We start from the raw sequence: 25159 nt of genomic DNA, 5'->3' as shown, positions 1-25159 counted from the left end.
TTCAGGGAATTTCAATTTGGCAAGTACAGACAGGAAAATATAGAACCAAATACAGTTATATGTAGCATATATTAAATATAGATTTCTATACTTATCTATATTTCTAATAGAGACGCGAATGCAGTCAGTGTTAATCAGAGATAAAAATCAATAGGCGGTGGGAGCTCAGAGCAAGGAGGAGAAGTTTTCCCCCGGGAAGCCTGGGCTGGCATTGGAACTGGGCTTCCGTCAAGGTGTGTTGCATTTCCACAGGTGAGGAACACGGGAACGAGCTGGGGGATGGCGTGGACGGAGGCTGGAGGCTGAGACATGAGTCTGCAGGTCTCTGTTGAGAATCCGTTAAGGAAGACTTTGCCTGCTTTGCTAAGGAATGGGAACCTTTAACCTGAAAACAACTGGGACCACTGGGAAGTCGAGTCTTGGGGCATGTTCTCCAGTTGGAGGTTTTGGTTTACTGATCCTAGAGGTGGGATGCGAACGGGTTGGAAATGTCAGGGTCCCAACATGACTCCCCATCTGGTCCTCCACAGCCTGGCCTGTGACCAAGGCCTCAGAGACCCTGTGAGAGCAGGTCAGGAAATTTCCCCGGGTTCTGCTTTGTAGTCTCCATTCCAGGCACAGCTCTCAGGACTGTCCTTTTATCTGCTCCTGGGGTCTGTTTCTCTGCCAAGTCAAATCGAGTGCCGCCCCTCTGGATGATCTTCTTAGCTTTACATTCGGTCTCTCCCCTGGAAAATGTCTCCAAATATCTTCAGCTCCCCAGCCCAGCCTAAAATTCCTCCAATCTCTCTCTCTCTTTTTTTTTTATCCTCACCCAAGGACATTTTCCCATTTTTTATTCAGATAGAGTGTGAGGGAGAGAGAGGAAGAGAGAGAGAGAGAGAGAGAGAGAGAGAGAGAGAAAAACATCGACCTGAAAGGGACACATTGAGTGGCTGCCTCCCGCATGACCCAACCAGGGCCGGGGACAAACTGCAACCGAGGTACATGCCCTTAACGGGAAACGAACCTGGGTCTCTCTGGACCGCAGGCTGACGCTATAACCGCTGAGCCAAACCAGCCAGGGCATCTCCAATCTCTTTTAAGGATGGGCTCACATTGCCCTTATCTGAGAGCGGAAGTTGGGTGTTTTTGTGCTCACGGGGTCTCAAACCAACCTGGAGACCGGAGGCCGAGAACCTGTTGGCTGGACGTTGCGATGCTGCAGGCCTGAGATGACGAGGGCAGGGCCCAGGCTGCTGGGGGGGGGGGGGGGTACTGCATGGAAGAGCCTCCAAGAAGTTAGAACTGACACGGCTATAATTTGCCTGTAACTTCTAATTATGAGCTGAGCTTATCTTTCTGAATGTTTGGTCTCCTAACTCATAGCTTTTTTCACTTGTTCTTAATGATCTGAAGTCTTGGAAACATTACCATCTGAGTAATTAGGCAATGATGACCTGGGGTGGGTTTTGGAAGTTTGGTGCCAAGTCATCATTTCAAATGCGAATGCTTCTTTTATTTAAAAAAAGCAAGATTTGTTATTTCAGCTCTGGACCTGCTGAAGGAAGATCTGGGGAAGGAGAAAGTGTCAGGGGGACATTCTGGGACCACCCAAAATAGTGACGATGTCCAGAGATCGGGACAGGATTCTGAAAAAGCAAAACCTGTTGGATAAGGCTGGCCCCCTGGCTCCCACAGACCCAGCCTGCAGCTGAGCCCGCCCTGGAGAAGGTCCTTCAGAGAAGGGCGTGGTTCCCAACTTCGCTTCATGTGGGGATCACCTGGGAATTGTCATAAAACACTGACACTTGGCTGCCACCCCGACATTCTCACTTCCGTGGTGTGCAGTCCAGCCTGGGCACCGAGCAAAGTTTGGGAACCTCTAATAAGAGGTTCTCACACTCGCGTGTACCTCAGAATCACGGGGAGGACTTGTTAAACACAGACACCTGCACTCCAGCCCGGGCCAGCCAGGAGGTCCGCAGTGCACTCCAAGGACCTGCGTTTCTACCCAGTTTCCTGGTGATGCTGACAGGGGCCACACTTCGAGAGCCATCGGCTTCAAAGAGCTGGGTCTGGCTTTCTTATGAGCCATGTGACCCCAAGCATGCCAGCCAGCCCTAAGACGCCCAGTTTCTGCATTTATAACGGGGGACAGCAATGGTGATTATTACCTCCTGGGTCGCTGTGTGGGTCAGAGGAGATGGTATTTGTAAGCTGCTTAGCGCAGGGTTTGACCCACGGTGAATGTGCACCCCAGCGTGGACTTGATTAGCATGTGTCCTCAGCTGGGGTCTCGGCAGATCTGTGACGGTGTTGTCGTGCTAGCTGGTGAATGATGTGAAGGTGAGCTTCTGTTCCTGGAGATCCTACTTGTAGGCTTTGCTGGAACAGGAACTGGGGTACTTTGGGGAACTACGAGCGCTTCGGGGTCCAGCAGGGGAAGGGCCCGGCCCTGGGGTGTTGGCGCCTGTTAATTGCCGATGTCTGTCAGACTCGTCACTTGATAGGGTGGCTGTGGCTGGACCGAGTGAGCTCTCCTGCCCAAACTCCGCTACTGTCCCACCCCAGACACACTGAGTGCAGCTGTGGTTGTCCTGATGTCTCCTTGGAAACCAAACTGCTGCCAAGGGAGGTGGAAGCAAGACCCTACATTGTCTTGGAAACCACACAACGTGTCTCTGGGAGGGGAGCTGTGCGCACCCCCCCGCCACCCCCTCATCTTCTCTTTTTCTAATGCAGTTTGCCCAGAACTCTCTCCGCTCAGGAGAAACTGAGGCTCAGCGTGTCCTGTGCGGTCTAATGATCCTTCCCAGGGGAAGGGATGCCTGTGCAAGCCTGCAACTACCCAGGCACTGCCAGCCCGTCCGCACCCCGCAGAGCCCGGCCCCACCGCTGCCCGCCCTCCCGAGCACCGGGGCTGGATGTGCACGAGTGTTTTTGCTCCTTGGTGACCTCAGCAGCTCTCGGGGCGTTTGGGTGTTTTTAAAACTTCTTTGTAGAGTACAAATCTACCTAATCTTTTACACTTCCATGAGGTTTGAGGGCAAAGGGCCCTGTTTCCCCGTTAAAGTTTGGGGAATCCAGTGAGGAGGGAGAAGGGACCTCTGGGATTGGCCCTGGAGCCGGGGGACGGGCTGGTTCGCTCCATGTCAAGTTCTATTTGGCCAGAGTGAAATTCTGCCCACTCCCAGGGATCGAGCCTGGGTTTTCCTCTGTCCTGCCTGGACTGAGCACAGAACGAGGGAATGACAGAGTGGAGAGGCCGTGAGGTCGTGCCCAGGTCATTTCTAGACAAGGACACTGTCCAGGTCCCAGAGGATGCTGGTAAAAGAACAGAGTCTAGACACCCAACCCCCTGCCTTCCTCTCTGCGCGACACACAAAGGGCCTTCACCTGTGTGCTGTCTGCTGGCATTGATTGTTCTCAGTTGATATTAATTTGATTCCCCTGTTGTGATGGTGCTGCCCCTCCCTGTATAGACTAGGTGTGGTATGGTCCACATGACCCCTGCCAGGCAGGCCAATCACATGCTCTAGAGGCACCACTTATAGCCCATCCACTGCAGGTCTTGCACACGCCGCTTTAAGTAACCATTAGCATTGAGGCCTCACAACTCATGCAGGCAGTTATTTGCATCCCCAATATAGCTCAGAGAAGGAAAGCAACTTGCCCAGGATCACACAGCAATCAGGCAAGTGGCAGAGTAAAGATGTGAAGCCCGGTCTAGTGGATTTACCGTCGGTGCTCTCCAGCCATTACACTGTACGGCCACCTGCTGTCACAGGCTGAGGATTCTGCCTCAGAGAGAGCAGCCAGCCACGCAAAGGAAGACGGCCGCCTGCCCAGCCTAAACCTTTGCAAACCAATTTGATTTTCTGGAAGAATACAATTGCTCAGAAACAGGTGCATATGTCATCATGGCTAAGCACTTCATCTAATACTGGTGAAAAAAAAAATCCAACTCAGTGTATTATTTCAAATATGATATGTCTGGCTGTTGATTTTTTAATTTTTTTTTTTTTTTTTTACCATCAATCTACCTAGTCACTTAGCTGACATTTTCCTTGTGCTTGTCAATGTTCCAATTGCACAGACTCTACACACCGGAGCTTTCCCTCTTGTGCTAAAAAGGAGAGATGAAAGTTATTTTTAATTTGGCCACTGAACGGACATCCCAGCCTTCCCTTCCAACAGCGAAGCCTATATGTTTTCTCAACAGGGTATTAATTACCTGGCTCTGGGAATGACCCGACGGGCTGTTGCGGCGGCTCCGGCGGCCCTGCCGGCCACAGTGCAATTGCTTGTGGACACAGGCGGACGCAGCGGGACACAGGGGGCTTCGGCAGGGAGCATCCTTCTCCTCAATAAACTCACACATGGATCCTGGGTAACTTGTTAAACACATTTATTGATTTCTTGACAGTAACCAAACACAGTGAGTGACCATTATAAACAAGAAAAGAAAGGCATTCGTTTGTACTTTGTGAGATCCAGCTGCACCCGGAGAGAAAAGACACCCCTTTCCCAGGAATTTACAAGGCAAAGTGCATTCCTTCAAGGGAGCATCACAGGGAGGGGATGGCAGTTTTAAAACGCAAGGAATCTGTGGTCTGCTATCTGAGGCTGAAGCCCACCTCAGATGAACGATGGAGCCACGGAGTGGAATGGAAGTTATACTTGCTTAGCAAATGCATTCCTGATTGCCACACACTCAGTGAAAACTGGCTGCAAAGGAACCAAACGTGTCGATGAAGGAACAAGTGAAATCAAAGGATGCAGTTGCATGGAGCCAGGGCTTAGCCTGTCAGGGAGGAGAACAGACCAAAGCCAGAAAAATAAAATTAACTCGTTAAACACATTTATTGAGCTGTTAACAATAACCAAACACAATGTATGACCTTTGGAAAAACAAGAAACAGCAAATGGATCGGTTCTGATCTTGGCAAATCCTACTACAGATATGTGACAAAGGGGAAATAATTTGATTTCTTTATAGTCTGTGGTGATATTTATATACAACGTGTCTCTCTTCAATGTCTGTCTTTTTTTTTTTTTTTTTTTAAATTGTTGAGTAAACAGAAGAATCATAATCTAGAAATAAGTGTCCTTGGCCAACTCTGTCCTGGTTCATCTGCCACCAGCACCCTCCAAGGATCCTAGGACACTATCCGAGATTACTGGATGCAAAGAACAGTCTGCTTGATGCTGTCGCAGCTGTGTTTTCTCCTCTCTCTTTTGGAAGAATTTTATATGTACAAAGGCTGAAAAGTCTCATTGGGTAGATTTATTAGTTCAGGAAAACAGTATCAAAATTGTAATCAGGTTACGTGGTTGTTTACTTCTGAGACCCCTCATGAATGAGCCTTTTGTTTCCAAAAACTTGACTTCCCATCTTGGAGGCTGTGTGAGTGTGTGTGTGTGTGTGTGTCAATATGTTTGCGCACGCACGCATGCGTGTATGTGTGTGTGTGTGAGTGCATGTGTGTGTCCTCTGCCATGGTTTTGCAGACACTTTTCATGGAGAAAGGGCCAATCCAAAGAGTGAATGAGGCTTGCAGAAGGGACGGAGAGAGAAGAAAGAAGGGGACATTCCAGGTTGCGTCAATTCACAGTTGTAGCTCTTCGCTGAGATGGCATTCTTCTTGGCCGAGTTCCCTACTTGAGGAGCCATTCATTCACTGGAGAGAGAAAGAAAAACACACATGCACACAACATAAAACAAGGCACCACGGAATTCATTTGCACAGAGCTTGGGGCGGTTCCATTACCGCCTGTTTACTTGTATGTATCCCAGCAACCCTACCACTTCCTCCTGAACCTCTAGGCCTGAGCTGTTGTCACCAGTCACCAGTGCTACCATCAATTTAAATGAATTAAAATTAAATAAAAAATGCAGTTGCCTTACTGACTAGCCACACTTCAGCTGTTTAACAGCCAGCCGCACATGGCTAGTAGCTACCACATTGGACAATGCAGATATAGAACTTTTTTTATCCTCACTTGAGGATATTTTTGCATTTATCTTTGGGAGGGAGAGAGGGGGGAAGAGAGCGAGAGAAACATCGATGTGAGAGAGACACATCTACTGGCTGCCACCCACATGACCCCAACCGGGGCCAGGGACAAACTGCAACTGAGGTACGTGCCCTTAGCAGGAACCGAACCTGGGTCTCTCCAGTCCATGGGCCGATGCTCTAACTGCTGAACCAAACTAGCCAGGGCAGACATAGAACATTTTTATCATCACAGAAAGTTTTGCTTTAGGCCATGGGTGGGCAAGTGACAGCTTACAGGCCAAATTCAGCCCATCATCAGTGCTTGTAAATAAAGTTTTATTGGAACACAACCACAGCATTCATTTACATATTACTTATGGCCTCTTTTACACGATAACATCAGAATATGGCAGAGGCTGCCTGACTCATAAAGCCTAAAATATTTACCATCTGGCCCTTTACAAAGTTCGCTGACCCCTGCTCTGGACTATAAGCACTGTATGGATGGGGTCATGTCTGTCTTCATCACACTGTATCCTCATCACCAAGCTCAGTGCCTGGCACATAGTAGATGCACAATAAATAGGTGTTGAATCAAGAGAAGGCTTCATCAACGAGTTGACTATTTATGTGTCTAGTAGTTCCGGCTGGAAGGGAACAGAAAGTTATAGTTTTGGTACTCTGTGTGTGTCTGAGAGAAAAAAGAAAGAGGGAGATGTGGGGGAAGTAGGAGATAAAGTGGGGACCAAAGGGCGGTGGTGGTAGCTGCTTCTAGAAGCTGCCTGGTGACAACCACAACCCCCATGTTTGAGCAGCATGTTATTGCTACAAAGGGCTTCGCTCTCCAGGCTCCTGCTTCCTCACAAGCTGTGACGGAGATGGTCGGGACTGTCACGGAAGAAGCCAGGTCTACGGAGTGCACACCTCGGCTGGGTTTGCATGGTTTGTTAGTCACAGAACCAGGCCCAGACTTGGGTGTCCCTTGGGGGTCAAAGGCATCTCCACGACATCGTTCTGCCTCTGCCTGTTTTTCCATGTTGAGAGTTGACCACCGTGATCAACACATGCTTGGTGTGCAGAAGGGAGGAGAGAGGGCTGGGTGCGGGCCAGAGGGCTATACGAGGTGGGAGTCGTTTTGAATGTCCCCTGTAGTAGGAGTAATTGTCACTTCTAGGGGCATAGCAGCAGAAAAGGATACCTTCACATACATTACTTCCTTGGATCACTATGACCTGGCATCCAGGGGATTTGCTCACCTTCTAGGGGAAAGAGGTTCAGTAAACTCTAATGCTTCTAGCTGTCCTGTTCTAACACATGACCTTAAAAAAAAATCAGCCTCTCTGGGCTCTTCTGTACAATGGCAATAAAAAGGCTGTTTTGCCTGAACCAGAGGGATTTAGAGCTTGATCTCCATCTCTCAAACATTCACGATTTACCAACAGAAAAGCGCCATGCACGTGGAAGGAGGTGGTCTTAAATATTGTTCATCAACGCAATCCCTACAATAAGCGAAAGCGCCAGGCCTTTCAGAACAGGTCTAAGTGGGAGGACTGAGCTCTGGCCCGGGGCCCCTGCCCTCTGCCATGCACCCACCTCTATACTGAAGCTTCTGGGCCCGGTTGTTCGGACAGTCCTTCCCCTGTAAACTGAAGTTGATGTTGGTGCGGATACAGCGGTTATTGAGTGGCTGGACAGGCCTGAAGTTGTCACTCATGCTCAGAAAGATCTGAGATGGCTGATTCTGGCTGAGCAGGCGTAAGGAGTGCATCTGAGGAGAGAGAAGCAGCTGTGAGGCCCACCAGTCCTCGTACACACACTAGGGAAGAAGTAAGACCGTGTAGCCCGGCCGAGCCAGGCTGTCTGGGAAGAGGCACGAGCCCCTCGGAGACCCTTGTTCTGTGGACTCAGTTGTGCTGGGGGCCCACAGATGCTGTCATGTGTGGGTGAGCCTGGCTTCTAGCTCAATAGCTAATGGATGCCTCTGCACGAGTCAATTACTCTGTTTTATCCTCTAACATACCATCTGTCAAAGGAGGAAATCCAACTAGGTGTTCTCCAGGGTCTCTTTCTCTTACACCCCATGGTTCAGTAATTCCCAACAATTCAGGGAATTACTCCTCCACACGGGTGCTATCCAAACGATAGTGATTGGTCCAGGGGTCAGAATGAAACTAAGCTGGATTAATTGGGTTCCTTTTCTGTGAAATCAGGACCAGGAGCTGGACTGAAATATTTGCAGCCAAGTTTCAGCCCAGGACCGGGAAACAAAGAAGGAGTGTCTGGCAGGACAGAGAAGGGAAGCAAGTGGGCGGTGGGCAGCAGAAGAGAGCAGACTAAAGGGTGTCTGGGTGCTGATTCCAGCAAATTCCTGACATTTCTGATCTCAGATTCCTCAAGGTGACCGTTATCTCTTGAACAAATCCTGTCTCTGAGTTTAAGTTATCTGTAGGGGGTTGCTGGTCACCAACAGTCCTGACCAATAGGATCAAGGATTCAAATTGTTCAGCCTGTTGTAGGGTTGTAAGTACAGTTGACCCTTGAGCAATGATTAGGGTTACTGACCCCTGTGCAGTTGAAAATCTGCATAGAACTTTTCACTCCCCCCAAAACTTAGTTGTCCCTTGGTATCTGTTGGTTACTAGAACCTCCCCTCCCCATGACACCAAAAGTCACAAACGCTCAAGTTCCCTATAAAATGGTATGGAGCGAGGCATACAGTTGGCCCTCTGCATCCGTGGACTCCTAACTGACAGAAAACAGTGCAGGTATTTATTTAAACCAATCTGCATATAGATGGACTCTTGTGGTTCAAACCCAAGTCGTTCAAGGGTCAACCGTACATGTTCTGCAAAGGAGAATGGATTCTGCTTCCTTTGCTCCGTTTTCCTCTGAGTTTTCATAGACTCTCAGGATCACAGCAGGTCAGAGCTGGAACAGACTTGTGTCATTCACCCCCTGATCATAAAGAGCAGTATTCATTTAACAGGGGGAGGGGGGACCCTAGGAACACGTAACACACGCAAGCTCATCTCAGAGGTCAGAGCTCCTTGGACCCGAGGAACCCAAGCCAGCTTCCCAAGGAACACCGAGATGCTCGGAAAAAGTCCACATTCATTACGTTTGTGAGATGCGACCTATCGTATTGCTTCCTCTTGGAGACAGACAATTATCATCCTTCTCAGGGCCCGGTAAGTCTCCCAACAAAGAAATAGGTTTAACTCTTTCTAATCCAGCCTTTTCAAACACATCTGACCATATTACCCATTTTGCTCATTTGCTTTCTGAGCACTATCTCTGTGTAACACTTTGGGAACTGACCCTGCTGTTCTTTCCCACTCAGGTCGATGCTTCTACAAACAGTTCATGCTAAGCCTTTTCAGATGCTGATTCTTTAGACGTAGGTGTCATGAGTTGAATTGTATACCCCCCAAATTCCTAAGTGAAAGTCCTAACCCCCAGTACCTCAGAATGTGACCTTATTTAGAAACAAGGTCCTTACAGATATAATTAGCTAAGATGAGGTTATTGGGGTGGGCCCTAATCCAACATGACTGGTGTCCTCATAAAAAGGGGGATTTGGACAAAGAGATGCAGACAGAGGGGGAACACCAGGTGAAGGTGCAGGCAGAGTGGGGGTGATGCTTCTACAAGGCAAGGAACGCCAAAGATCGCCAGAAACCACCAGGAATCAGGACGAGTGGGGAACAGACTCTTCCTCACTCCCTCAGAAGGAAGTATTTCACACACACAGCCGACCTTCACATCATCTTCCCCATTCGCTGAAAGACCACCGAGAAGCTCACCTGCATCCTCGTTATATAGACAGGTTTGTTCATTATTATCCAACTTGCCGTCTCATAGCAGGGTGGGATAGTCATCGACCCATCATAAGTGATGAAGCTAGAGGTCTCTGGATACAGTTCCTCTATATTAAGTCCCTGTAGTAAATATGCATCGTCTAGAGAAGGAAATAAGAAAGACTTAAGAATTAGGTTTCTTGAGAAAGTGCTAGTATTGCTGATTATTTTTTCTTTTTCTGATCTCAGAAGACTGTATCTGTCAGGATAGGCTGCAGTAACAAACAGTCCCCCAAATCTCAATAATTTTATTTTATTTTAAATCCTCATCCAAGGACATCTTTCCATTTATCTTCAGATAGAGTGGAAGGAGGGGGGGGGGAGAAATATTGATGTGTGAGAGAAACAATGATTGGTTGCCTCCCACATAACCCCAACCAGGGCTGGGGACCGAACTGCAACAGAGGTACGTGCCCTTGACTGGACTCAAACCCTTGACTCTTTGGCCAACATTCTAACTGCTGAGCCAAACACTCCAGGGCTAATCTCAACCATTTTAAACAAAGAAGATTTATTTCTTGTTCACATACACATCCATTCTAGGTTGGTTTAGGGCTGTCTCGATGTCACTGTTGTTCACGCTCTGGGACCCAGCTTCTTAGAATAGCTGCTAACTGGACTCTTGTGAGTTGCAATGGTAGGAGAAGCTCCCATCCCAGAAGTGGCACATGTCACTCCTGGGCACACTCTGGTGGTCAAAAGTCAGAGATGCAAGGAAGCACTTTCTTCCCGCAGGATGGAACAGTGCTGGAGAACAGAAGTGTGGTCTATAACAAGGACACAGGGAAGAGCCAACTATTTAGTCATGGTCCCTGAGACCTGGGACTGTAGTATTATAGTCATAATGAAACGCACATCTGAAGGCTCCAGGACCTGTGGAAACGCTGCCGGGTCACCATTCTCACGTATAAACGTTGCCTAATTAAAAGAACATTAAGAAGTATGTTTAGAAAGAAAAGTCATCCGGCCAAATCCAATCATGAGACTGGAAAGTTAATTTCAACCACAGGGATTGGTCAAGCTGGAGATGGAGACCAACTCTAGGAGAAAGGATTTCCTTTCTCTTTCCATTCAAATATTTCTGCCTTTTCATCAAAACACCAGAGTCAGGACAAGTTGAAGAGAGACGCAGTGACCGGGCTGGGCTGGGTCTGCGCTCTGGCCCACACGGTATGCTTCTATGACAAAGACACGCTGCCCGGAGCACACGCCGATGGGATGGACCTTGGTAGTTAGATCAGGTGCCAACACAGCAAGCTCATGTCGCGTATCCACACTTGGGCTGTTTCTCAGGCCTCTCGTATGCATCAGGCACTCGGCTGAGTGCGGAGAGCAGGACGTTGTTAAGTGGAGGCATCCAGGAGCAGCAGAGATGGTGCATCTGCACTGAGTCCACCCAGGAGCTGTCAGTTCTGCCTGGGGGGCGGGGCTCAGGAGAGGATTAACCCCGGAGCTGGCCTGAACTGCATCTTGAATGACAGGAGCTAACCAGCATGTGGCTGGCAGGAGGGTGGCTGTCAAGGGCACTGTGGACAGACAGTCGTGCTAGAGAAAGAGCTAAAAGAGCTAAGGACAGACAGAGGGTTGCATACCCGGCGAGAGCTAGCGTGTGGACGAGATGCAGGGGGAGGGGTGTCGTGAGAAATGAGGCTGGAGGGCCAGCAGGGGTCCTTCTCTGTGCTGCTGGGAGTTGGGGCTTCATCCTGTGGGCAATGCAGAGCCACTGAAGGGTTTTATGCAGGGGAGTGGCGTGATCAGGTTCTCAGCTAATGGTGCCTGCTCCGACGGCGCTATGGCCTGAAGATGAACATACTGAATGAGAGAAGGGAGCATTTGGTACATCTTTATTAAAGGTCAATGTGGTTTGTTTAACCAAGCTTGCACGCAGAGCACACTGGGTACTCTAGCATGCTGCCATTATTGTATTTTATCTTATCTGTGTATGTGTGTGTGTGGGGGAAGCAAGGAGGCAGCAGAATGAGGGGCATTCCAGGCATAGCTGGAGGAAAGAAAAAGAGCATCTGTGTTTCTCTGAAACCATAACCAGCCCGTGTGGCACCCGCATTTGAGGAAAGGACTGGTGTGTGGGGGTATGTGGGGGGGGGGCAGGCTAGGAGCAAGAGGCAGAAGAGACATGTTCATGGATTTAACCACACAGAAAGGTAACACTGCTGGCTGATGGCCCTCCAGACTACCCACTGTGGTCCCGCCAGAGCGTCCTCTTCGTCCACATCCCCTTTGGAAGATGCAACAGTCTTCAGGGAAGGCGGGTAGCTTCCGCCCTCCCACCACTTTGTTCTTGCCCTGAATGTCACGAATTCTCATACTTCACTTAGGCCCTGTTTATTTCCTCACACTACCGAACTTGGACAGAGCCAGTGTGAAGAGTGTGAGCTCTGGACTTGGACCCGAGAGTGAAGGATGACTTTGCTGCTCATCATCCAGGTGACCGTGGATACACAGGTCACCATCTGAGCCTCAGTTTCCACATCTGTAGTATGCAGATGGTTGGAGTAGGCCGTGGACTAAATATTTGTGCCCTGCCCCCACCGCCAGTTCGAATATTGAAGTCCTAACCCCCATTGTGATAGTGTTGGGTGGTGGAGCCTTTGGGAGGTAATTCGGTCATGAGGGTGGAGCCCCATGAATGGATCAGTGCCCTTAGGAGAGCTCCAGAGAGCTCTCTCACCCTGTCTCTGCCACGGGAGGGTACAACAAGAATTCTGCAACCCAGAAGAGGGTTCTCACCAGAATCCAACCATGGTGGCGCCCTGGTCTTGGACTTTCAGCTTTCAGACCTGTGAGAAGTAAATTTCCCCATATGGTACTTTGTTATAGCACCCAGGACTGACTAAGACAGAATACTTGCCTGACAGAGTTGTCTGAAAAACAGTGAGATCAAGCTTGTCAAGTACTTGGCACAGGGCCCAGTCCGCGGCAGGTACTCAGAGATGTTGGGCAGCAATGATGTCACTCCTTCCTTTCTGGGGTGTCCTTACCCAGTTTATCCAGGACAACCACTGCTTGACCTTCCTAAGGTCTCCTGATTCTCCCCAGCTCTGGGGTAGTGCCTTCCCTTTCCCTGAATCAGCTTGCCAATCAATAGTTACTATGTTGAATGTCCCCACTAAGCTGTGAGCCTTTGGGAGAGGGCTTCCATCTTTTATCTCTAATCCTCAATCCCCAGTATGAGGCCCACTGCATAGTAGGTAGTCAATAAACATTGATTGAGTGAGTGAATGAATGAATGAATGAATGAAATGGTCTCTGCCCAGCAGCTCCACCTGCTGGTAGTGCTAGGCATAAACTAAAGGAGGAAGAGGCAACATCATCTGTGGGATGATGGGAAAAATTCTCTGAGGCTCTAGTCTGTACCATTAACGTAAGTATGTGCTGCCCAGTCCCCGGCCCCATATGCATCACATCCTAAGATACCAGAGTGAGACTAAGACTGTTGCCTTTCTCCACATGATGCTACTGTGTTTCTACACGAAACGCCTGAACCCTCGAATTTGCATGGCTGCAACTGGTGTGCATTTAACTTGTGATGTTTGTCCTGACTCGTCACTTTGCCTCAAAACTGCCACTGAATCAGTGTTCTCTCTTTTAGGAATTGGAAGCTGAGAACGACAGGCTAACCTTTTGCCTCTTCTTTTCTCCCCTGGGAACCCAAGAAAAGAATATGAGCACACCCAACAGTTTTCAGCCCTACTGCCAAGGAACACTGGGGTGTCATCACAGCTGATCAGCCCGGGAACTAATTAGTATCACCCACAGACCATCTCGTCCACGCAGCAGCCAGCAGGAAAAATCAGACCGTGCCAGTCAGTGTTATCCTCTGGGCGTTGTAGACCAAACGGAGTCTAAGAACGAACGCATGGGAAAGGGTATTCCGGTTCTCAGACTCTCACGACTCCATTCATTAGCAAGAGTGGCAAAGATATGGAAGTCGGACTTGTGAGCAGAGAGACACAGATGTGGGGTGCAGCTCTAGGGCCTCTGCCTGCTTTAAGGATATTTACAGAGAAGAAGTAATGCAGAAGTTGAAATACATTTTCATGGGAAGTTTTATAGAGAGGTTTTCTATCTATCTATTTACCTACCTACCTATCTCTCATCTATCAACTTTAGGAGAAACAGCTTATACAGGACAAAGCCCTGGACTTTAAGCAGGAGTCTTAATTCAAGTTTAAGTTCTAATTGTGGGCTTTTCCTTCATGGCTAAATCATGTAACCTCTTACTTGGGGGCACCAGATTATTCTGGATATTACTAAAGTCCTCTTCAAGTAGAAAAGAATTCTATAGATCCCAAAATGCCATTCAACAGAAACAAGTGTATGTAGACAAATGTATCTTAAGTGGGTCAAATGTTTGGTGTGACATTGTTGTAATTTTTTTTAGTACTGGCTATATCTTCATAGTACAGGAAGACCCCTTGCATAATCAATAGGTATAGAACATCGATGCACAGTTTATAGCCCAATGTCATTCTTCCAAATGACTGTGGAAGCTGACGGCTGTGCTCTTGTGACATGTTCTCAACGAGCCCATCATTGATGTTATGCTGAGTTTTTAGTCATGAACACAATTCCCAAGCTGACTTTCTTCTTCTTTTTCTAAGAGAAACACACTATGATGAAATACCTAGAACTGCACAGTGTGGGGATTTCCCCTTGGTCCGAGTTTCAATGCAGCCTCTTTTAAATGCATTGTTTGCTTCTGCGGACCACTGATGAGATTTAACATCACCTCTCTTCCAGCTTATGAAGTTCCCATCAAAGAGAACGATGCCAATGAAAAAAAGACTTGGCAGTGCCAGAGATCAATACAGGACTTGCTTCTGATCAATATGGAACTATTTGGCAATTTTCTCATATGGAATGACATTTCCTCTTGTAATCTGAGGCACATTCCACTGGAATGAAAAAAGGCAATTACTAAAGCACAGAGTAATATGATTTCTTGTTTTACACAAACAATGAATGAAAAAAAGAGCCTCTGAGAATTGGATTCATGGAGGTAAGCTGACTTGAGCTACTACTTAGATTGTAACACGAATGGGTATGTTGCATTTCGCATTCTGGGAAAACATTTCCGAAGCGGTTCTTTGACATGAAAGTACAAGTTCAATTAAGCACAGAGAAAGGCATGGGGGAGCAATATGCTTAAATTCCCCGGTGATATTTCAGCACATTTAACACCGCGTCCCTCCCAGGGACTGAGACATAAAAGGCGGTGACAGGTTGGTCTCCCCTTGCCTGCACATTCATCTTTCTGCCAGGGTGGGGGTGGGCTGGCTAAAGCAAATGGATACACAGGCAAGACTGAAACAATGTTTTATGGGACCCATACAGTGTATCAAAACACCATGCTTAAAATCTCTCCTCCAAAATAAAGGCCTGAAGTCCTGCGTTTATTTTCTCACAGGACTTATATTAAGATAATAGCCAGATCCTTTTACATTCGGAATCTGTGTCTGTTGGATTCTTACTGGACTGAAGTTCACCATTGAATTTACTATGCAGGCCATGAATGGAGTACGTGAAACTGACTGGGAATGAAGCTACCAAAATGATACACTGTCCTAGGACATTGGAAGAGTCATTTACATGTAATGTCCTAATAACGACTCCCTCTTACCCATTTAAGAAGGCTCTTTGCACTCCATTAGTCACTAATTTCACCGCTTTAAAATATCATAAAATTAAAAAAAAAATGCTAGCTTGATGAAGTCACATAGGTACTAAAAGGATAAAAATGTTACATTTTATATAATTGGGGCTCTGTGCTTGCTAATTAATTAACACATGGAAAACGGAGGGATATGGGCATTATTCCAAAACACCACATTAGAAAAATTAAACTCCTTTGAGTAAATTACCAATATCTCCTCCAGAAAGTCCATTCAGAAAATCCATTTTTCAATGTCATGGTTTCGGTCTTGACCCCCAATCTCTTGGAGGCGAATTTAACTTTAATAAAATGGATTTTCCTTAGAAGACTTTCTAAATTCAGCCTGAAATTAATTCAGGCTGGTCTTTCCCATGGTTGATCTGGGTTAGTGAGAGTCTTTTATGAGATTTGCTCAGACACATGAAATCCACACTTCCAAGGGAAGTGGTAGATTCTCACTAGGCTGTGAACATCCGCTGCTAGGTTCACACACGGGAACTGTGAACTTTCAACATCATGTAAAGTGAACAAACTGTTGTCCGTGTGCCCTGTATTGTGTTCACCTTGAACATACACGCGCGCGCACGCGCGCGCGCGCACACACACACACACATAATTTTTATAATCCTTACTTGAGGATATTTTTCCATTTATCTCCAGACGGAGTGGGAGGGGAGAGGGGGAGAGAGAGATTCATCAATGTAAGAGACACATAAATTGGCTGCCTCCTGAGCAACCCCCACCAGGGTTGGGGACTGAACCACAACCGGAATACGTGCCCTTGACCAAATCAAACACATGACTCTTTGGTCCACGGGCTGACGCTCTAACTGCTGAGCCAAACCAGCCAGGGCAACTTTCAACATATTTTTTATTTGGCATCATAGTGAACTACCTTCCCCCACCTTCAAGAAGCTGGCTGTAGTGACAATGAGGTTAGGACAATTGAGAAACACAAAATTATGCACCTAGTTTATACTAGTCATTGTCCAGGCAGTTGACTCATTACCTTGCTTAGTCCTCACCCCAACCCTCTCGGTATTGGTATTAGTATCCTCATTTTCCTGATGATGACATTATCTCAGAGATGTTAAGAAACTTGCCTGAAGCCACACAGCAAAGGGAGTGGTAGAGCCAGGGGCTCATGTCTGCTAGTTCTATCGCTCTTCACTAGAACACATTGTTTCCTCTAAGTATGGTGACTGTCACCAGCTTGATATCTGGCTCCCCCAAACCCCAGTTCTTTGGCAAGAGTCTCCTTCTTCCCTCTGTTTATGGATTCCCTATCATTGCTTTTCTTAACTGGCTCAATAGAATGAGTTTGCACTTTTTAACTCCTAGTCATCTAATCTATGCTCAAACCAAGCAAATGGACTGGGTCCCTATGGGCTGCCATTTCGTGGTGACTTCACACCTTCTCAGCTAGGTGGTAAGACAGACACACAAGAGCCTCTTCCAGGGTGGGGTCTAAAAGATATCTTTAGAAATGATATGCAATCCCAAGTCATGAGGATTTGGGCTGCTCTTTTAAAAATGAGGACATGTCCACTCTCTTCTCTATCCTCACTCCCATGACGTCACCCAGTTTAAATGCCATTCTCACATTTATATCTTCAGTTCTGTCTCCTAAAATCCAGACTCATATATCCAACTGCCTACTCCATACTTCCTACTGGATACCCCATAGACATCTCAAGCTTAACATGTTTGAACCTCCCGATTCCCTTCCACCCACTCACGTTTCATCCACAGTCTCCCCGTCTCAGTTGATGAAAACATTTTTCCAGTTGCTCAGGCTAAAAACCTGAGTTATCCTGGACTCTTCTTGTACATATCACACAGCAGATCTATCAAGTAATGCCCTGGCTCTTCCTTCAAAATGTAGCCAATCATTTCTCTCCACCTCCCCCACGTGGCCTGGTGGTGATCCACACTGTCTCATCACTTGGATTGCTGCAATCACCTCCCAATATTTCCCCTCGCCCTGCTCTGCTCTATTCTCAACCAGGCAAACAGTGATCCCTTTGTCACAGATCATGTCACTCTCTGCTCAAAGTCTTAGATCGACTTGTTACGATGGCCTCCGAGGGAAAGACTGATGGGAACACTGACCCCATGACTTCTCTGGCTAATACTTATGACCGTAGTGGCGGTGCCACTGTGCCCTCTGTAAGACACTGTTTCCACTGGTGGCCCCATGCAGAGAGCTTAGGAAGGTATGAGCCTGAGCTTTCAATGTGCCCCCAAGTTCTGGGGTGAGTTTAAGTCCCTTCCAAGTGGAAAGAATTGCAAAAGAGCGAAGAGATGGCTCTTTAACCGGAACCAAAGTTGGATTTAAGAGAAAACACCGGCTGGCAAGTTTCACGGAATGTGCAAGTATCAGCATTGCAACTAGTGTGAAGACCCCAGGGCTGAGCGTTCCCTGCTCTGACATCTGAATTCTTGCTCTCCCGCTGTGGAAGGGTGGGTGATTGTTCAGGACACGTTCACTGCCTCCCCTCCCACCGCCACGGGAAGAGTTGACGTTGGGCTCGGTCCCCTGGCTTTGCTCTGGCCAGTGGAAAGTGGATAGAGGTGGCCATGTGTGAGTTTCAAGCCTGGGTCGTAAGTACCATCACAAATTGTGACCTCTGCCATCAGAAGGTCGTACCCTGGCTAAGCTGCCTGAAGCCAGGAGAACGAGGGCCTTGTGGGGCCGCACTGCCCCGCAGCCCCGAGACCTGCAGCTGGCGGCAGAGCCACCCGACTGCCCGCAGACGCAGCGGTGAGAAGTCGGAGTGTATCCCGACGCTTTTATCATGCAGAATGCTTGTTTGTTAATAGCCACTAACTAGATATGTGTCCCCTCGAATGACTTCACTTTGTGGAGCTTTAGTTTCATCATCTGTAAACTGAGATGGCAATTGTATCTATTTTTTTTTTTTTTGTTTTAGAGAGAGACGAAAGGAGAGGGAGAGAGAGAGAAACATCAATGTGAGAGAGAAACATCGATGTGAGAATAAAACATCAATCGGCTGCCTCCTGCACGACCCCAGCCAGGCACTGAGCTTGCAACCCAGGCATGGGCCCTGCAGAGGAACTGAACCCGTGCACAGGATCACACCCAACCAACCGAGCCACACTGGCCAGGCTGCAATCGTATCTATTTGAAGGGAGGTTCTTCGTGAGCACTGGGTAGAGTGCTGCAGGGAAAGCTCCTGGCCCAGAGCCTAGAAAGCAAAAAGCCCCCAGCATCCCGTCCGTCTTCCTGAGGCTCAGCATGTTGCAGAGTGGGAACCACATCTAAGTGATGGGCAAGGAGCTCTGCTGGGCTGTAATTCTGGGTGGCCGCAGCAGAGTGGCGGTCGAGGTCAGATGTCCCTGGGTATGTGGTTGGGTGGCCGTAGGGGGAATTGATCTATTTATATATCTTAGAAGTATGGAAGCAGAGTCCTCTGATAGGTGCCCCTGAGTGGGTGGCGTTGTCTTCATCTTGACTCGAATTCACGGGGTGACGGCAGCATCCCCTGCTGCCTCCCGCCGAGCCTCTGGAGAGATTTTCAGGCTCGTGTTTCCCACCCACCCCGTCCTAGTGAATGACTGTTTCAGAGCCCCCTCTGGCTGCACAGGCAGGCGCCCTCAGGGAGCTTAGCCGGAGGGGAGACTGCTCGTGCTTTCCTGCTGAGCAAATCAGCCCCTCACACCGGAGTTCCAGGCACAGCTCAGCAGGCGGTCCCCACGCGAGGGGCCGCCCCTGTCCCTGTGCTGTCAGTCCTTCAGGCGCGGGACAAACATCCTCCCGGGACACCTCCATTCCTCACTGAGCAAGAGCACAAACTACGTGTGACTAGGGCGCCTAATGCAGTTACCCCTCCCCACGGGGTTCTCTTCCTCAGTCCTCCTTTCTTTCCCTTGGCCCTGGCAGACAGGCCATGAAGGACAGAGGGAGGGGTCCTGCTCCCTTCCATTGCTTGTCTGCAGAGGTGCTGAGGGCGCTTCTTCAAGTCCATCTTCTGCATCCACTCCTCAGCCTGGCATCAAGACCCTTCACGATCTGGCTGCAGACCGTCTTTCCTGCCACGCATCCCCTCTGCCCGTCAGAGGGCCATTCACTCCTCCGTTAGTTCAGGCCGTCACCGATGTCGACAGGGTTTACCGTTAGGTGACGAGCTGATGAAGACCGAGTTCGTGCTTTGAACTCGCCATCGTCCTTTCAATGTTCTCGTGCTGTGGGTGCTGCTTTCTGGCTTAGAATGTCCTCCCATCCTCTTCCCCCTCCCTTCCTCCCTCTCCCTCTCTCTTTCTCTCCCCTGCAAATAGTTTTCCATCTATTCAGTCCTTATTTGAATGGCACCTGCTTTATGCAACCTTGCCATGTACTTCTAAGCAAACCTGCTGTGATCTGAAAGAATTCTTTTCGTCGTTCTGACACTGAGCGTGTCACACACCTTTATGACACACTGCGATATGTCTGTCTCCCCAGCGAAGGAGTGAAGAACCGTGGACGGGAAACACGCTCTTTCTATTGAGCTCTCTCTGTCCTGCTCCATAAACATGTGTGGAGCGAGCGAATGAACACATGAATCAAGGTCTGGGGTTTCAACTCTGCTAGCCACTTCCGCCATTGCCAAGGTGTGTTCTTCTCCGTTCCGCAGCCCCAGTGGGGTGCATTCAGCAGGGACCCCTCATCTGAGGTGGGTGAAGTTGAAGTTGCCCTAGCCACCCACCACTGGTCCCAACAACACCTGCTACCTTGGTTCTCCAGAACCTATTTGCACCAAAATTGATATACCTTTCCATAGCGTAGACCCATGTGGATACGTCAGCAGCAGCCACATTGCTTAAAATTAATCAGACTGGGCCTGGCCGGTTTGGCTCAGCAGTTAGAGCATCAGCCCACAGACCAGAGAGTCCCGGGTTCGGTTCCCTCTAAGGGCACGTACCTTGGTTGCAGTTTGTCCCCGGCCCGGTTGGGGTCATATGGGTGGCAGCCACTCGATGTGTCTCTCTCACATCGATGTTTCTCTCTCTCTTCCTCCCTCTCTCCCTTCCACTCTATCTGAAGATAAATGCAAAAAAAAAAAAAAAAATTAATCAGACTGCTGTGCGGGTGGTGGGGGGTGTCCCGCTAATGATTGACTGCGCAATCTGTCAGACTGTGTGCTGGGGCTTAACGTGCGATTTCACGGCTTTTCACGGTCTCTGAACTGCAAATTCAAGATGATTTAAAAACATTTTATTTAATTTTCATGCTTTTTTAATAAAAAAAGTTAAAAGACTAATAACAGTCGTTTATGGGCAGTTATCAAATGTGCTATTTGCACGTGAGGCCGAACCATCTCCCGTGGCTGAGACGTCTGAGAGAGGACTCCACAGAGTACCGATGGGGCGGGGCAGGACGGCTCTGGAGACGACTCCATTCACTCTTCCAGGGGACGTCTGTCCAGGTGGAGTGTGCTTCTCCAGGTGCATTCATCGCCCTCCCTTGCCCCCCACCCCGTCACCCTCATGGCAGTGAGCCCCTGTGGGGAGGGCTGGTGCCTGGCCCATCTTCGGATGCAGGAGGCTTGCCCGGTCCTGTCAGGGGGCAGGTGCGCAGGAGATGTTTGCTGAATGAGTGGATCCATGAACGAGGAAGGGTTCTCCACACTCTCCCTCCAGCCGTGCAGGGGAGACCTGCAAGCGTTCGCTCTGTGTCTGCCACATCGCCACGGGAAACAAAGCAGCAGGCACAGCCGAGCTCCTCGTTGCTGGAGGACACGCCAAGGGGAGGTGGCGTGTTACACCGCGCGCTGCCTTTAACCTTTGTGAAAATCATTGTTTACCTATTTCTTAAAAAAAAATTTTTTTAATTGTATTTAGGGAGAGGGAGAGATAGAAACATCAATGAGAGAGAACATCGATTGGCCGCCTCCTGCATGCCCCCCACTGGGGATTTGGCCCACAATCTGGGCATGTGTCCTGACCAGGAATCGAACCGGCGACCTCTTGGTGCATGGGTGGATGCTCAATCACTGAGCCACACTGGCCGGGCTATTTACCTATTTCTTGAGTCAGCATCCTAGAAGGACCCCAGGTACCTGAAATTCAACTTCTCCACTTGACAGATGAGGAAACAGAGTCAAAACAAGAAAGCTCCTTGCTTAAGGACAAAGCCAGGCCTTGAATGCCGCATCATCTCTTGGCATGTGCTATTTCACACAAGCTTCCCACATCCCGCGACTTCTGGGATTTCTGTGGACGGCCGTAGCACCTTCTTCCTCTTCTCCTTTCAGTGTTGTGCCGTTCTCTCTTTTCTGCTTAGAGTCTGGGGATAAAACACCCTGGAAACCCAAGGAAACTGGGCGGCGTCCTCCAGATCAGTGAGTCATACATGAGGGTGGAGAAAGAAGCCACCTTGCCTCCAACTGAACGGAGACCCGGCGACACGGAGAGGGACACTCGGCCCCTCCGGCGGGCTCTGTAAGTGCTCAGGTTGGATGCAAACTACCTGGCGAATGCTTTTCCCTTCACAGAACTGGCAGACTCCAAACATGGCTAGCTGCCATGGTGGAGCGTGTCAGCTAACAGAGCGCCCAGTTCACTACCGACCCATGGGATAACAACGACCACCTTCATCGTGATCATTATTGCCTTAGACAGGCGGGGATGACAAAGACTCTCCGGGGACTTCTGTCTGAAACAAGCTGCTTCTCAGCCAACCCTGACTCTCCAGAGTGACTTTCTACAGAGTTAAAGGATCGCGAAGCTGGAAGGGCCCTTGGAGATCATCGGTTCTGGCTTTCTGCCTTCAGACAGAACTAACCTTCATAGAAGAGTTGTGTAAGAAATCGAACCAAACTTACTTTTATATGTTATTCTTGTGATCGTATCTCTGTTGAGCATTCGATTAAGAAATGGGTTTGATGAATCAGAAACCTAGGGGAGAAAAGAAAATGTTAATGACTGGGTAGTGCTATCCCAGGATAAACACTGCCTCCATGAATTCACCTGCTCATTCATATTTCATGAGTGCCTACCGCATGCCGAACACGATCATGGCTGAAAACAGAGAGATAAAATACAGAGACCCCGTTCTCCAGAAACCCCAGTCTAGAGAAAGAAGACAGGCAAGTCGTTAAATGGCCATAATGTAGTATGAAAAGTGCTAGCATAGAGTCACAGGTGAGATAATATTAGACGAGGACCATACACCTGGGGAAGCTGGGGAACTCAGGCCTGAGCTGAGCCTTGAAGGATGGGTGGACATGGACGAAGCGGAGCCTTGAAGGATGGGTGGACATGGACGAAGCCGAGCCTTGAAGGATGGGTGCACATGGACGAAGCCGAACCTTGAAGGATGGGTGCACATGGACGAAGCCGAACCTTGAAGGGTGGGTGGACGTGGACGAAGCTGAGTCTTGAAGGGTGGGTGGACATGGACGAAGCCAAGCCTTGAAGGATGGGTGGACATGGACGAAGCCGAGCCTTGAAGGATGGGTGGACATGGACCAAGCTGGGCCTTGAAGGATGGGTGGACATGGATGAAGCTGAGCCTTGAAGGGTGGGTGGACATGGACGAAGCTGAGCCTTGAAGGATGGGTGGACATGGATGAAGCTGAGCCTTGAAGGATGGGTGGACATGGACGAAGCTGAGCCTTGAAGGGTGGGTGGACATAGACGAAGCTGAGCCTTGAAGGATGGGTGGACATGGACCAAGCTGAGCCTTGAAGGATGGGTGGACATGGACCAAGCTGAGCCTTGAAGGATGGGTGGACATGGACCAAGCTGAGCCTTGAAGGATGGGTGGACATGGACGAAGCTGAGCCTTGAAGGGTGGGTGGACGTGGACGAAGCTGAGCCTTGAAGGATGGGTGGACATGGACGAAGCTGAGCCTTGAAGGATGGGTGGACATGGACGAAGCTGAGCCTTGAAGGATGGGTGCACATGGACGAAGCTGAGCCTTGAAGGATGGGTGGACATGGACCAAGCTGAGCCTTGAAGGATGGGTGGACGTGGATGAAGCTGAGCCTTGAAGGATGGGTGGACGTGGACGAAGCTGAGCCTTGAAGGATGGGTGGACATAGACGAAGCTGAGCCTTGAAGGATGGGTGCACATGGACGAAGCTGAGCCTTGAAGGATGGGTGGACATGGACGAAGCTGAGCCTTGAAGGGTGGGTGGACATGGACGAAGCTGAGCCTTGAAGGATGGGTGGACGTGGACGAAGCTGAGCCTTGAAGGATGGGTGCACATGGACGAAGCTGAGCCTTGAAGGATGGGTGGACATGGACGAAGCTGAGCCTTGAAGGATGGGTGCACATGGACGAAGCTGAGCCTTGAAGGATGGGTGGACATGGACCAAGCTGAGCCTTGAAGGATGGGTGGACATGGACGAAGCTGAGCCTTGAAGGATGGGTGGACATGGATGAAGCTGAGTCTTGAAGGATGGGTGGACATGGACGAAGCTGAGCCTTGAAGGATGGGTGGACATGGACGAAGCTGAGCCTTGAAGGGTGGGTGGACATAGACGAAGCTGAGCCTTGAAGGATGGGTGGACATGGACCAAGCTGAGCCTTGAAGGATGGGTGGACATGGACCAAGCTGAGCCTTGAAGGATGGGTGGACATGGACCAAGCTGAGCCTTGAAGGATGGGTGGACATGGACGAAGCCGAGCCTTGAAGGATGGGTGGACATGGATGAAGCTGAGTCTTGAAGGATGGGTGGACATGGACGAAGCTTCGTTGGCAGAGCGTGGAAACGAGGAGGGTAAGGAGGAATGTTACGTACGAGGATTTGTTCATACAGGAGCACCAGCCCTGCTCAGGCACGCACTTCAGGGGGGCAGGAGCTGAGAGTGTGGGGGAAGGACGGGTGGTGAGGGTAGAGGGGTGGCAGGACCGAGCTCATGCCAGGCTCTGGAAGCCACGCTAGGGCGTGTAAACTTTATTCTGTAGAGATGGGGAGCCATCAAAAGGTTTTAAGCAAGGGGTAGGCAGGGACATGTTAGGATGGGGATAATGATCCAGGTAGAGAGAGAGAGAGAAAGAGTATAGAACAGAGGTATCCAAAGATGAAAATAAATCTCTAAGGGCAATAGAGAACCTTATTCTATAATTGCTGTTTATTGCATAAATCAAATATATCATGGACCATGCCATTCAATCATCCATGCATCCATCCGCCCAATAGATGTTCACTGAGTACCCATTACAGACCAAACATAGTGCCAGATGTCCAGGGATCAGTTCCCAATTTATGCCCATGCCCTTAGCTCTCCAAATTCCTTCTTTGGGAGAAAAAGCCAAGGTTCAAGGAGCTTAATCCAGGAGACCACCATTTGGAGACTGCGATGTGTCCCCACACAACTGTGGACACTGCCTTCTTAGACCCCCCTTTTCCTCAGCTTTGCCCGGGGTACCACTGTTCACCCTCGCCGTTTCTCTCCTAGCTCGCTCGGCTCGGCTCTGCTCTGTAATTTGCGCCTCAGCTACTAATTGAATACTGTGACACATCAGTGTTTTAAATCTGATTTATTCTGAGGGTTGGAAAAATTGCAGCAGATGATTATTATTATTAGATAAACAACAGGTTAATTCTTAGTTTGGAAACAGCGCAGACTGTTTATTTTCCCGCCCTCTGTCTCCCCTTTCCCCCAGTTTCCGGGGTGTGTTGGTGGAGACACCTC

The 25159-nt window shown here is 49.1% G+C and overlaps 1 protein-coding gene across 2 annotated transcripts in view; it reads right to left on the bottom strand.

Moving 5' to 3' along the window:
* Positions 1–4368: 4368 nt before the first annotated feature.
* The window catches only part of CA10 (carbonic anhydrase 10), a 460283-nt gene continuing 439492 nt past the window's right edge, over positions 4369–25159 (bottom strand). Inside the window, exons 7-10 of one of the 2 annotated variants that reach the window (XM_036268332.1) lie at positions 22337–22409; positions 9785–9939; positions 7575–7749; positions 4369–5663 (exon numbers count right to left, since the gene is read on the bottom strand). In XM_036268332.1, coding sequence (XP_036124225.1) covers positions 5641–5663; positions 7575–7749; positions 9785–9939; positions 22337–22409 — 426 coding nt within the window. In that variant the 3' untranslated portion in view covers positions 4369–5640. The remainder of the gene's footprint in view (positions 5664–7574; positions 7750–9784; positions 9940–22336; positions 22410–25159) is intronic. The other variant, XM_036268331.1, reaches the window with a different exon arrangement.

The sequence above is a fragment of the Molossus molossus genome, unplaced genomic scaffold (genome assembly GCF_014108415.1).
Source record: "Molossus molossus isolate mMolMol1 unplaced genomic scaffold, mMolMol1.p scaffold_m16_p_19, whole genome shotgun sequence".
Taxonomy (NCBI): domain Eukaryota; kingdom Metazoa; phylum Chordata; class Mammalia; order Chiroptera; family Molossidae; genus Molossus; species Molossus molossus.
Note: the sequence above shows the minus strand (reverse complement) of the source record. Positions and strands in the feature narration are given on the sequence as shown.